Genomic DNA, 13,072 nt, shown 5'->3' with positions numbered 1-13,072 from the left:
ACACCGCAACCGAGCCGCTGCTTGCATCGTGACCTGTGGGCCCCGCACTCCGGCATCACCTTGCTCACACCACAGCCTGGGTATTCCAGATGATGACGCTCCTGCTGACACTGGTGATGCTGCCTGCACCATGGCCTGTGGACACCGCTCGTGAGGTACACAAAGCACCGTCCCGTCCCGACCGCAGCCCCAGTCCACCGACACCCGCACCATCAACTCCAGTGTCGTCACCAAGTGTTCCTACCTGCACCGCGACCCCTGGACGCTGTACGGAGCCCATCCCGTCCCACACTGCCGACTTGGGCCTACTGGCGACAGTGCCTCAGCAACGACGCTGCCTGCATCGTGACCTGGTGACACTGCACGTCGCACCGTCCTGCTTCACATCGCAGCCCTGGTCTCACTGACGCCGCTGGATGCTGTCACCGAGCTGCTGCCTGCACAGTGACCTTACGGCACTGAAAGTCGCATCATCCCGCTTCGCAGACCCGACGCCATCCACGCCACGCTCCTGGCCCGCAGCTCGATCTGCAACTCGTGTGACTTCAAGGGTCCGATGCCCCCGCACCGATCTCAGGAACCGATGCCTGTGACGCCAGCTATGCCATTCTCCGGATCGCCTCGCGAGGATCACAACACCCTGCAATTCCAAAAGTACTGCTTTCAGGTCTCCCCAACACTGTAAGCGGGCATGACACCGCACATGGCCTGAACTGTTGGTTTTGTCGATCACGATGCCACAATAGCCCCAGGTGGAGCTACCGACTTCAAGGAACTGTATTTTTCAGTTAATTCTTGCAAAATGTATATCTTTATTACTGCATGTTGGATTTTTCTCGTTTTGGTCTTCTTTTATACAGATAAATATTGGCTATTTATCTAAAACTGGTGTGGTGTCATTTTGTAGTGTTGTCACTGTATTACTGTGTTATGTGCAAATGCTGCACACATTGAGTCTGAGGTAAGCCTGACCTCTTGTGCCAAGCTACCAAGGGGGAGAGCAGGGGTTATCTGAGTGAGTAACTCCCTTATCCTGACTAGACTGAGGGTCCCTACTTGGGCAGGATGCAAACTGACTGCCAACTAGAGACTAACACTCAGCAAATGCAACCTTAATTTGTGGAGGTCCTCTGATTACTAATGTCTTTAATGAAGCCCTATGCAACAGGATCCCAAGTTCGTGGACACACTCAGTTATTGTCCCAATTTTTAAAACAGGTGACGAAATGCAGCCAAAATGTTATTGCCCTATTTCTCTTATTGATAATACTGTAAAGATCATTGGATGGGTGATATTTAGTTGCCTAAAACCCTGGGCAAGATAGTGGGACATCTTGTATCCTTTTCAAAATGGGTTCTTCCAAGGGCTAGATTCAGTGGAGCAGTGCCTAAATCTGAATATGATTATTGGCAAGTATACTATCGCCAAGCGCTGCCCCTTGTACATGGCCTTTATGGATCTGTCAACAGCTTTCCGCTGTGTGAAACAAACCAAACTTTGGTTAATGTTGCTTGTTTTAGGGGTTGAAGTAGTCCTTGTGTTTTTTTACACAGTTTGCATGATAAGTTACTTGCAAAAGTTCTATTTGGTCAGGCAGAATTAACTGACAAATTCTCATTAGCCCTGGGGGTGCGTTAAGGGTATATCCCGTCTCCAGAGCTTTTTTATTATTTTATTAATAAATTGTGTCCCTCTCTGAATAAGGCCACTAGAGACATCCCTGTACTTATCCAAGTTCCTATACCAGCGTTGCTCTGTGCCGATTACATGGTACTTGTGGAATGGACTCCAGGTGCATTACGCCTGCTGGTGGAAATTTTTGTAAATTTCATGAGTGGGCTGGATTCGGTGACCAACTATGGGAAATCATATACCATGTCATGTGGGCCCGGCAACATATTGAACTTAACAGTGAAAGGGCAGTCCTTTCTTAAGGGTCATCTTTAATTCCACTGGCTACTGGCATCCCCAGGTTAGCTGTTCCTACCAAAAGCTTAGCAGATTGGCTGGAGCAATATTTAATTTGCCTCAGGCCACAGGCAGGAGGGCAGTCTCTCCCTTTCTGAACATTTATAAGTTGCAGTGCATCACGGCTGCTCTGTATGGTGCATGGGTTTGGGGGTATCATAAGGTTAACCTTCTGCAAATTAAAGAAAATCGTATTTGTAGGGACTTCTATTACTGCCTCCCACAAGCTCTCATTTCAGCATTTATTCAGAGTTAAATCTCCAGAATATCGCTAAGCTGACCCCTCCTTTGCTTTGGGTCAGTGGTTGGACCAATATTGAGGCCAGTCTTCACCTAAAAATTATTTGAGAATACCTTAAACTGGGTAAGGACTCTTCTATTCCCTGGCTGGCATTCACTGAAAACATCTCACAGGAGCTGAGCCTACATTACTTATTTCAGGTACTGTCTGCAATACAAAAGGCTGACAAATTAAAGGAGAAGCTTCGTTTTTAGAGTTCCTCCAAGTGCAGAGGCTGCACAATGAGCAGGGCAAAAGCTCTATTAAAGATTATCTCTTGATCTCAGCATCAGTTGACTTGACACTGTACTTCACCCTAGCAGGGACACAGAGAGAAAGATCTTTGCTTTTACGTCTTAGGCCAGGTATGGCGAAGGGCTTCTGTGTTTTTCTGATGCCTGGGGCACTATGGGTAGTTGAGTGTGATCCTGCCATTGTGATGACCAGGATAAGCAAACGATGATACACTTTTTGTTCTCTTGTAATTTTTTTATTTCTTTTTTTTTGTTTTTAAACTTTTTATTAAACCGTTTTTTTAACCTTCAGGGATGTACTGTTTTATTTTCAACTTTTAAATAGTCCCAATGTCTGTTTTGGTGTTTGTTCCTTTTTTAAAGCAGCAGTGAGATGTAAAACAAATTGATGGAGGATTGGGTTTTAATGTTAACACCCTAATTCCCTTGAATGAGTGGTAATAGTGGGGCTGATTTGAGGCCTAAAGGAATTGCTAGCACGATTTGCTGTTGTGTCTTGTTCAGTTTATCTAACCAGTTATGATGCTATGTTATTTGCTACCATTAGTAATGCTTTTTCTGTAAAGTTTACGATTGTATTGTTGCTTTTGTATTGTATCTTTATTGATTTATTTCATTGCTTTACGGGTTTATGTATTACTTTCGTATCTTTTATGGCAATATTTATGCTGAATAAAGGTTTCTGAACTGAACTGGACATACTGTGGCTTACCAGGAACATATAGGGGCTTGCAACCAACCTATTGCTTACTGTAGGTTGGCTTTAGCATCTTTCTTATTTGCTTGCTTTCTTTCGGATGGAGCACCTTGTTTCAGCTTGTCCATCTTGTGTTTGTCTCTTCCGTGAAGCATAGTCTCTTCACTATCTCTTTCATTGGCTGGCTTCTATACTTCCTCCGAGTACTTTTGGGAAACGATTTTTTTCTTTTTGTTTAAGAACTCCATAAGACCGTGTGTTTTCCTGCTGCTCCCTCGTGTGCTTTTCTGCCCCCTCTACATTGCTCTATCTTACCCAGGTGATTCTTTCCGCCATCGGCATTTGTTTGCTCTCTCTTGCCCGTGTACTTCTCCACCGTGCACCACATTGCTTTCTTTCAACCGTGCTCTCCCACTTGTATTGCTTCTCCCCCGCCTGTTGCTTCACCACCCAGCTAACAAGTTGCTTCCCCACCTTATCTTCAGTGTTGCTTCACTCCCACACCCTCCCCAACCCACTTCCATAACCCGCTCATCTGTTTAATTTTTTTAAGTGCTTTTGCACTATATTTTAAAAAAGTGTTCTTGAACTACTTTTTCTACTTACCGATTCATCTCGCATTGGTATATAGTAAAAGTCTGTGTGCTTTTGTAAGCACGGGTACATGTTTACTTATATCACTGTAAAGGGGTCATTAAATGGCCACCATTCGCCCTATCAGCCACAAGGCCTTGAGACGGTTTTATTTTATAACGTAGGTTTGTAGCTGTTGATAACAAGTCCAACTGGCAGACACACGCAGTGTCTATTGCAAATGTGGCAAATCAAACACCAAAAAAGTATGCATTCTACATAATAACCCATTCGTTCTTTTTGTTAATTCCAATACAGCTGTAACTGAAACTGCCACTCACAATTTGTAGTTTTCAGCTTAGCACACGCAGTGCAATATAACGTGCAGGCCCTTAGGTCGTTTTGATACAAGTGATGAGAAATTCTCCTCCACTGTCAAGTAAAACTGTTCTTTGCTTTACCTAGGACTAATTAAACGAAATACCATTTCCTGCAAAATGCTTGTACCTTTTGAGTACCAAATCTACAATGGTAGTCAGATGTATCTATTACTTGTTTCCTTCCATCTGAGACACACGTCCAGAATACATACCATGTGCAGCGCCCCTGATGCGTGGACCTTCCGGAAACCATCGTACTCGACGCAGTGGTCCGCGTGACCATTACAGAAGCAGCTTCCCTTCACGATGAAATCATATATGGCATAGTGTGCAAAATGCTGCGGTTTGTCCCCCAGGCCCACATTCTGACAGGGGCAGGCCTGCCGCTTCAGCAGCTGGACGCGCAGGTTGGTGATTTTCAGCTGCTGCTGGGCTTCTTGGCTGTATGGGTCCTCGTAAGAGTGTGGGGGAGCCATGGCCCGGTATATGACCTGCAAAGAGCGAGCCTGCCGTTAGTTCAAGGCTGAATTGGCACAGTTTGAGTTACACTGACGTGCTGAGCTGATTAATCTGCCACCAAACACTCGATTATTTATAGGGTTACTAACATTAGGGCAACTGGAATCAACATTATATATGAGGAATTTGTACAGGTGGTTCATAGATTCAGTGATACAAAGATAGCGGTCCAACTTGCCAACTTTATTACCTGCTACAAACATCTTTATCCAATGACATAATGTAGACTGGTTCACAAACCTTCTGGTGGTCGCATGATTAGCACACTATGGTGTTACAGAGGTAACAGAATAACCTAGTTTGGTGGGCCACATTGGAGAAAACAACTACAAATAAATAAATCAAATAAATGGCCACTGACTATGCATGCAGCTTGAATTGTGTCTTAAGCAGCTCAATTTGGAACTGATTGAGCACTTTGGCAATGGCTGTGCTCGCAACTCGCAAGCAACACCCTTCACATATCACTGCTGCTGTTTTTTTGTGAATTTCTGTTGTATGAAGAGAAATGTGCAGTCTTCATTCATTTAAGTTGTTTCTGCTGTTTATGGACGTGATATAATGCGGTGCACACTGTATGTTCAGGTGCTGACACCTCGAGCATACAGTGTGTCTTGCACATTACAGCGTTACATAATACAAGTCTCCCTTTGCTTATACAGTGCTATCTCCACTGTCGCCGTGGCAGCCATAACAAACCCAAAATGGTCATTTGACAACCGGCAGCATCGGTGTTGATGAAGTTCCACTATAAAATATACCTATACTGTTCCCACACTATGCAGTGCTTTTTGGTTCTGTCGGTGCTTTTCAGCATAAATGATGGTTCTGGGCTATGTGTGTTTATTTAAAGACAAAACCCTAACCAATAGTACAAGAGTAACCCACAGAAACCGCATAGGGAAATCCACAAGAGAAAATCCATACAAGACAGTGATCAAAGTAGAAACCATAAAGGTTTATTTAAATGTAGGAATCTTTACAGAACGCTAAAAATGCTTGGTTAGTTAATCAATTCAAAATATGTAAAATGCAAATAAATTAATTGGCAGTAAAAGCTGCATCCTAATCTACTCAACAGGTGGAGAACCAAAGACAGTACATGTCATAAGGACTGCTAGTATCAGGCAGGAGTGGAGAAAAGGGAACTATTCTGAGTTCAGACGGGTAAACAGACTGTCGTGGAATCTGCTCTCTAACGGGATCACGAAGGAACCCTTGCTTGTGTCCTAGACACTCTTTGATAGAGAATCGTAGTCACTGTGGTGTGAGGAAATATCTTCACTGCATACCCCAGTGGTGAAACAGGAACACATCAACTGGCAACGGTTACTTTTACTTCCAATGAATCAGCCTACATTATGTTCTACACAGAAAACACAAATACATTCATTTTATTGATAGTATCTCCATTATGCCACAGGAAGTGACCTTCAATTGTAAAGCATCGACCTGAAGGAAGGAACATCATGAACATGAGAGAAACATAAAAGTGTTACAGCTCAATAAGGACCTGAAGCTGGCTGTATTTCGTACAATTAATACACGAGTGAAGGTCATAGTGAGAGCTCTTGATGCACAGGCGGGGAGGAGGGAAAAACATGACACCTTATAAACTATATGAGATGGTGCTCTACAATGATAAGGAAAACACGAGTAGGCCCCCTTATACTAACATTTCAGGATGTTAAATTCTATGTAACCATCTCAGTTGTGTCTTATTAATGGTAGTTTAAAACAGAGAAATGCAAATGTCCATTTTTAAAATTCAATCCAACAGGTTTAATAGTAATCATACTTTAAAACATAGCCCAAGGATGGATGTATTTGCGCTACTGGATGCTTTTCTCGTGCATTTGTAATCGAAACAAATGAAGTAAATAGCTACAAAACAGGCACTGTCTGCTCCGGGACAGGCAAGGTAAAAAATGAATTCTCAGTTTCTCTAATGGCTTGTGCAATTTCAAAGGACAACTGAGAGGTGCATGGGAGATAGAAATCTCAAGTGGTTTCTTCTTAGCTGCTCAAGATGTGTTTTTCAGTACACTGTGGGAACACCAAGACCAACCCATGAAAAGCATGGCATGTTTAAATAATATTGTCTGTAGTTATCTCTGGAGGAATGCCAAGAACCTACACCATAAAGAGCGTCCAGGGAATCAGGCCTAGTCCTAAAATAACAGCAATCAAAATCCCAACTGAAGCCCTGGAGGACCGCATGCCTCGAAGGCTCTGAGGTTACTAGAAATGCTACATGGGAGAGGTTCCCAAAACAGGGAAAATGGCATTCCACCTTACAATTGAAAGCGCCATTCCGCCAAGGGAGAAGGGCAATCTTGAAATATAGATTACAACTAAGGCTCCCAGTGTTCAGTTTTTTATTCATTTTTACAGATAAATACAGAAAACCATCTATCTTTCTGTCTGAATTTGCCTTTAAATATGATAAAATACGGAAAACAGGTATTTTTGTTACTTACCTTTGACGATGCAAATCATGACATCTAGGCTAACAGCTGTTTAGATTACCACGCATGGGTTTTAAATAAGAAAGCATCTTTCTAATGAAGCTTTGAACAGCTGCAGTTGTGAATTGTACTAAAAGTTAAATGTCATGTTAGTGTACTGAATATGAGTGATGTGTTTTATATGGCTTCGTATACCACTAAAACGCATGAAACGTCCAATTGCAAGTGTACCTTGATCAGTTAAATAAAAGTGGGAATATATTAGTGTCAGATTAATCATTTCACAAAACACAAAATAAATATGGATCAATACAGATAAAAAGAGCAAAAAATAAATATGGATAGTTGTAGACGGAAATGTCTACAAAGCAAATACCACAAAACCGGAAGGCCAAGTTACAGCTAATAAAAACACAAGCAGCAAACCCTGTGTTCGGTGATATTTGACTTGCAATCTAGCTTCAGATTCTGATCCTGAAATGTGCAACCTTATATTTCGACCATATGAACCATTATAGCTTGCCGGTCAGAAGAAAGAGCTTCTAGGAGCTTTATGATTCTCACCTTTGTGGTGTGCGGGTAGCAGGGGTGGGTGTGCAAGAACTCATGATATTTATTTGTCAACAATATGTTTATTATTTTTTCAGGCTGAGATGTACATCCATATGTCTTGAGAGAGGTTTTATCACGTTGAAATTCCTGACTAATGTCAGTCAGGCGAAGTACAGTGCCCTCTTAATCCAATCCAACCTACAAAGATCTATGCTGACTTTATAGTTGATTAGTGTAGCTCAGGAATGTGTCCCTGCAGATTCCCCTCAAACCTGACACTGTTGTATTTCGACGCTGTTGTCATGTATATGGAAGCCTGTAGGATCCTTAGTCTCAATGGCCAAGAAAGTATTTTGTCATCTTGCAGATACAATATATATCAAGTTTCTCTAGAGTTGTAAAGTCCAGATAATGAACACTAATCAAGTATTTGTCAATTATTTTTCTCTGCATTTGGGTCACACAAAGATGTTCCTATTTTATCCGTTTTTATACTCTTACCAAATGGGTTGCTGTGACCAAGTTGACTGGACATTGTGTTCATCCTGGTAATATTCATGTCACCGCATGATGAGATTCGTCCCCATTATAAATTTGGGAGGTTCTTTCAAATTCCAAATACATCTTTTGTCCCACTCTGACCTGATCTCCAAGCTCCCATATTTGTTTGAAAAGGGATTTGTTTGTGTTTACAGTGCAATTGTACTCTATAAAACATGCTGTCCAGCCACCGACAAGGGGACTGATTCACTAAGGTAAACTTAAACGTTTGGTCTAAACTTAAACTAAACATCTATGTTTACGACTTTGGGAATACACAAAGGGCATTCACAATACTATCTTTATGTTCACACTCGAGGGGTAGATCCCTGAGTATTCGTAAATGCCCAAAGTCGTAAACTTATACGTTTAGTCTAAGTTTAGACCAAATGTGTAAGTTTTCCTTTGTGAATCGGGTCCAAGGTTTCTATTGTTTATTTTCTTATCCTTGCTGTCTTCCCCACTGAGGCAGGCCATCTTGCAAGCCACATAAATCATCCATATGTGTTATTGAAAGACCTTTGCTGGTTTTATTTCTAAGATCTTCCTTGATGTAGTAGACAGACCCTCGATTGGTCTTCAATAAACCCTGGCTGTTGTTCAATGATAACATAACAACAGAAAATAAAATGATGGACGGAGTGTTGAAACATTTCAAACACTCACCCCCAGTAACAGATCTGGGTTTAACCCATCGTTATTTTGCTCGCCATGTCACCCCAGTTTGGACCCAGCCATATGCAAATGAGTCTTGTCCAGCCCGAACTGCCAGGCCAGGTGCTCCCTGGACAGAAAACAAGCATCCTGGGACTGGTTTCAGGGTATAACCCTTCATCAGCCAGGCTATCTTGATTCCATTGGTTCAGCGAGCAAGGAAACCACGCCTGGGCGTACCCTAGCCACTTAGGGCGCACAAGGCAACATCACAACACAAAATAAAATGATGGACGGAGTGTGAAGCACTAACCCCCAGTCACAGGTCTGTTTAATGATATCTGCACCTTGATCTTTCTGCTGGTTGGAATCTTCTAAATTTGTGGCTTTGGAAAGAGAAGTGGATATATGGAGAGAGTCCCTTGTTTTCTCTTCTTCAGTGTCTCATAAGAGATCTCTCAATGGTCAGGCTCTAATTGTTGAGTCTTGCTCCTTTGGTTTTTGTTATGTTTAAGATCCATAAGTAGTTTCTCTGAGTCTGAAGGATTTATAGATCTTTGCAAGAGTTCTCAGCCCTCTCTGTCAAATTCAAGCAAGGTCTGAATATGATCTCAAACCAACCAAAGTGACAAAAAGTCTGGTGGCAGAAACTGGGAAGAAGACAGGATCAGGGAGGAAGAAGGTAGGGGAGGGAGATTGAAAGAATGTCTTTGAGTCTAAAAATAGTAGAGAGGTCTGTGCAATGTATGTGTGTATTTTATCAAAAAAGACTGGAGGCGGCGTCATGAACAAATTCTCCTCCTGTACATAGGTGCAGAAAAGATACACGCAATCCTTTTTTAGCATATGTTCAAGCTCTGTAGCTCTGTAACACTGCAAGTTGGACCCTGAGCTGCTGACAGCACAGCTTAGAAACACAAAGCTTTTGAGTGTTTCTGAGCTCTGTTGTCTCTTGCTCATGATCGAGCCTGTGATGTTCCTGTAGCTTAGCAAAGAGAAATCATTGCTATAAAGATGCTGTGCGTTGGCCAAGAAACAAGAGCATGATTGATAATAGATGATGGTGGCAAGGATGTTTGGTATGCAGGTGAAAGCTTTCTTGGTGAGTTGTAATCCAGAAAGTCTGTCTTGCAGGGATTCACTAGCTTGTGGATAGAGAAGTGTGCCAATCACTGAAGTGTTATCTCTTGAACATTTCTGAGATTTAGGGGAGGTTGGGGATGTGACTGCACTTTGAGAGGACTACAAAACTTACCATAGGACTCTTAAGAAGGAAGCAGGTCTTGAAACAGGGAGATTGGGTGAAGTGAATTGTGACACTTTAAGAGCTGAGAGATATACTGGGATGTAAGCACAAAGAAGGGGCTATTGACTTTTTGGATGGATATTGGGTGGTGCAGGAAAGATGTGTCATGGAGTGAGTGAGTTAGAGTAAGGAAAAGGTTAGAGGAGTGAGGGTGCATGTAGGTGGTCACAGTGAGGGAAGACGCATGAAGAAGTAGAGATTTACTTTCAATTTTCTGAGAGGAAATGTTGCGAAATGGGTGATCATGAGTGTAAGTTGTCTGAGATGGGACAGTTAAAGCAAGAAGCATTGTACGATAATTGATAGATAACAAAGATGAATGCAGAATGAGATCACCCTTTACAGTTCTGACAACTTGATCTTTACATTGTCAATTGTTAAGGTAAGTATATAAGAATATGTATATATAAGAAAATACATATATTTCGACATTTTCAAAATGAAACATGCAAGTTGATTTTTAAATAAAAATGAGTGAGATGACTCAGGTGTGAGGGTGGGCAGCTGATGGTAAAAGGCAATGAAAGCTAAGTGCAAGGCATTGTAAATGAGTCAAAGAAGTTATCAAGTTTAGCTCAGGAGCAGCGAAACAGTGTCTTGCATATCTGATCAAAGTAATGTTTATGTTGCATACTAATTATAAATAAATGTAAAATACTTGTATACCAGATTGTTTATTTCAATTTAATTTAGAATACCAACCTACTTTCATTGAATAGGTCTAAGATTATATGATTTTTATGATCACTCTTGCCACAAGTTGTGGAGACGTACCTCGGGTCACAGACAGTGGGACACAGTCACCAGGAGAGAGGATAAAAAGGGTGCACATCTCATCACATCATATCACACTATAGTATACGATGCCTTACTATACTATGCGAAAACCCCACCACTCTATGCCACATCATACTACACCTCACCATAGAACACAGTATCCAGTCAATCATGCCTGGATATACCACACCATATTACATAACACAACATATAGTATCAGGGCACAAAACATCAAACAGCATCACAGTCTTCTATAGCACACATGTTAACATTAAGGGGCATATTTAATAGCGCCTCCTTGCTCCACATTAGCGTAATTTTTTATGGTAATGTGGCCCAACGAGGTTGAAATCCCCGCGCCGTATTTGCATTGCACCACTTTGTACCCCTTTGCGCTACATTCTGCCTGTGCCAGGGATTATGTATGCAAAGAGGGTGTTCCCTCATTAGGGGGGCCAAAAAAGTATACTTTCAACACCTGCTCAGAGCAGGTGTAAAAAGGAGGCACACCATTGATTACAATGGGCCTCAATGGGCTTTGCCAGATTAGCATCAACATTTTTGACACTAATCCTGCAAAGCTCCGGACTAGTGTAAAAAATTATGCCTCTTACTACTGCCATGATGGCCCGTATTTTAAATACGACGCACACATGGTGGCGTAAGAGGGGCGCTAAGGGGTGCAAGAAAAGTGGTCCTGCACTAAGTGCAGGGCCACTTTTCTTAAATATGCCCCTGAGTATCAACCTACCACTTATCATCACACCAAACCACACACATATATATACAAAACTCCACCTCCTCCATCCTAAAGAACTAATATACTTTTTCTTTAGTATATATTTTACATATGACATCTCAAGAGCATACAGAAGGAATACTATAGATGCCTTGGCTTTGCCGATATTTGTATGACATCCCAAGAAATTTGCAACAAATCCTGGCACAACTTAGCTACACCATAATACTCACCCTTCCATATTGCACGATGCCTCACCTAATTTCAAAGCACCACAAGCTCATACAGTTAAACGTTAGCACACCATACCATACCCTCAACTTCATGGCATTCAACAATATTAATCAACTGTGTATAACTCACTGCCACACCCTCATCGCACCACACCAAAATAACATGTCCCAATACAGTGCACAATACAACATTTTCCCACAACGCTGCTAATAACACAAAACGCCACCTTTGGATAGACCAACCCCCTGTATACTGCACACACCTCGTCTGCCAGCAGCAGAGGTGGGTAAACTGGAAAGTCATGACGTACAAAAGCCTTGCTAGTTTAACACAGGCTGGGTACTTTAGGCTTCAGCCTGTGTTTCACAAGGTTATCCGTCATTAAGTGAGGTTACACCTTTCCGGCCTCATCACAGGTATGGGTGGGACTGGGAAGCCTCAAAAACATCACAAGACCCTTGGCCTGCGTGGGTGTTAGCTACTGAGCAGGCCTCAGCAGTGCCCAGGTCCCCTGCAGTAAAAGAAAGAGTCACAGGCAATGTGATGCATTACACTGACCAAGGTCAGCATGTGATGGCTGCAACCATTTGTTGCAAACCTGAAGGTTTCTTCAACAAACACCCCTCCCTCATCTCACCCCTTGGGATCATCTATATCCCAACATAACATCCCTTCTTAACCCCAACAAACAAACCAAACAAATGCAAACTCAGACAGAAGACGAACACACACACATACACATTTAGATGATGGAAGACAAAACACACACACAGACATAGACATTCAGACAATGAAGGCCAACAGAAATGCAACTACTCAAAAACTGGTCTGCACCCAGCTCCCTGAGTGGATTCCTCAGTTCAGACAAAGTCTTTCAGTCTTGTGGAGCCAGATGAACTGGGCCTGAGGTGGTACCTCATGATCCCCTTTTGTTGAACTACTGGGTTGTCCTCAGGTCATTTGTTTCTTTGCCCTGAGACCCCAGTTGCTGTGTCAACATCAGAGGTAACTCTTGTGTCACTTACAGAGGATTTAAGTGATCCCAGAGTTTGCTCTTGTGCCTCCGATTCAGATGGCTGCCTCATGGATGCCCTGTGCCTCCGTTTCAGATGTCTGCCTCACGGATGGTC

General features: G+C 42.4%; 1 protein-coding gene across 1 annotated transcript in view; it reads right to left on the bottom strand.

Moving 5' to 3' along the window:
* NTN4 (netrin 4) overlaps positions 1–13,072 on the bottom strand; it is a 450,303-nt gene that overhangs the window by 287,634 nt on the left and 149,597 nt on the right. Inside the window, exon 3 of the mRNA XM_069229091.1 lies at positions 4,366–4,644. Coding sequence (XP_069085192.1) covers positions 4,366–4,644 — 279 coding nt within the window. The remainder of the gene's footprint in view (positions 1–4,365; positions 4,645–13,072) is intronic.

This window comes from Pleurodeles waltl, chromosome 4_1 (assembly GCF_031143425.1).
Source record: "Pleurodeles waltl isolate 20211129_DDA chromosome 4_1, aPleWal1.hap1.20221129, whole genome shotgun sequence".
Taxonomy (NCBI): domain Eukaryota; kingdom Metazoa; phylum Chordata; class Amphibia; order Caudata; family Salamandridae; genus Pleurodeles; species Pleurodeles waltl.
Note: the sequence above shows the minus strand (reverse complement) of the source record. Positions and strands in the feature narration are given on the sequence as shown.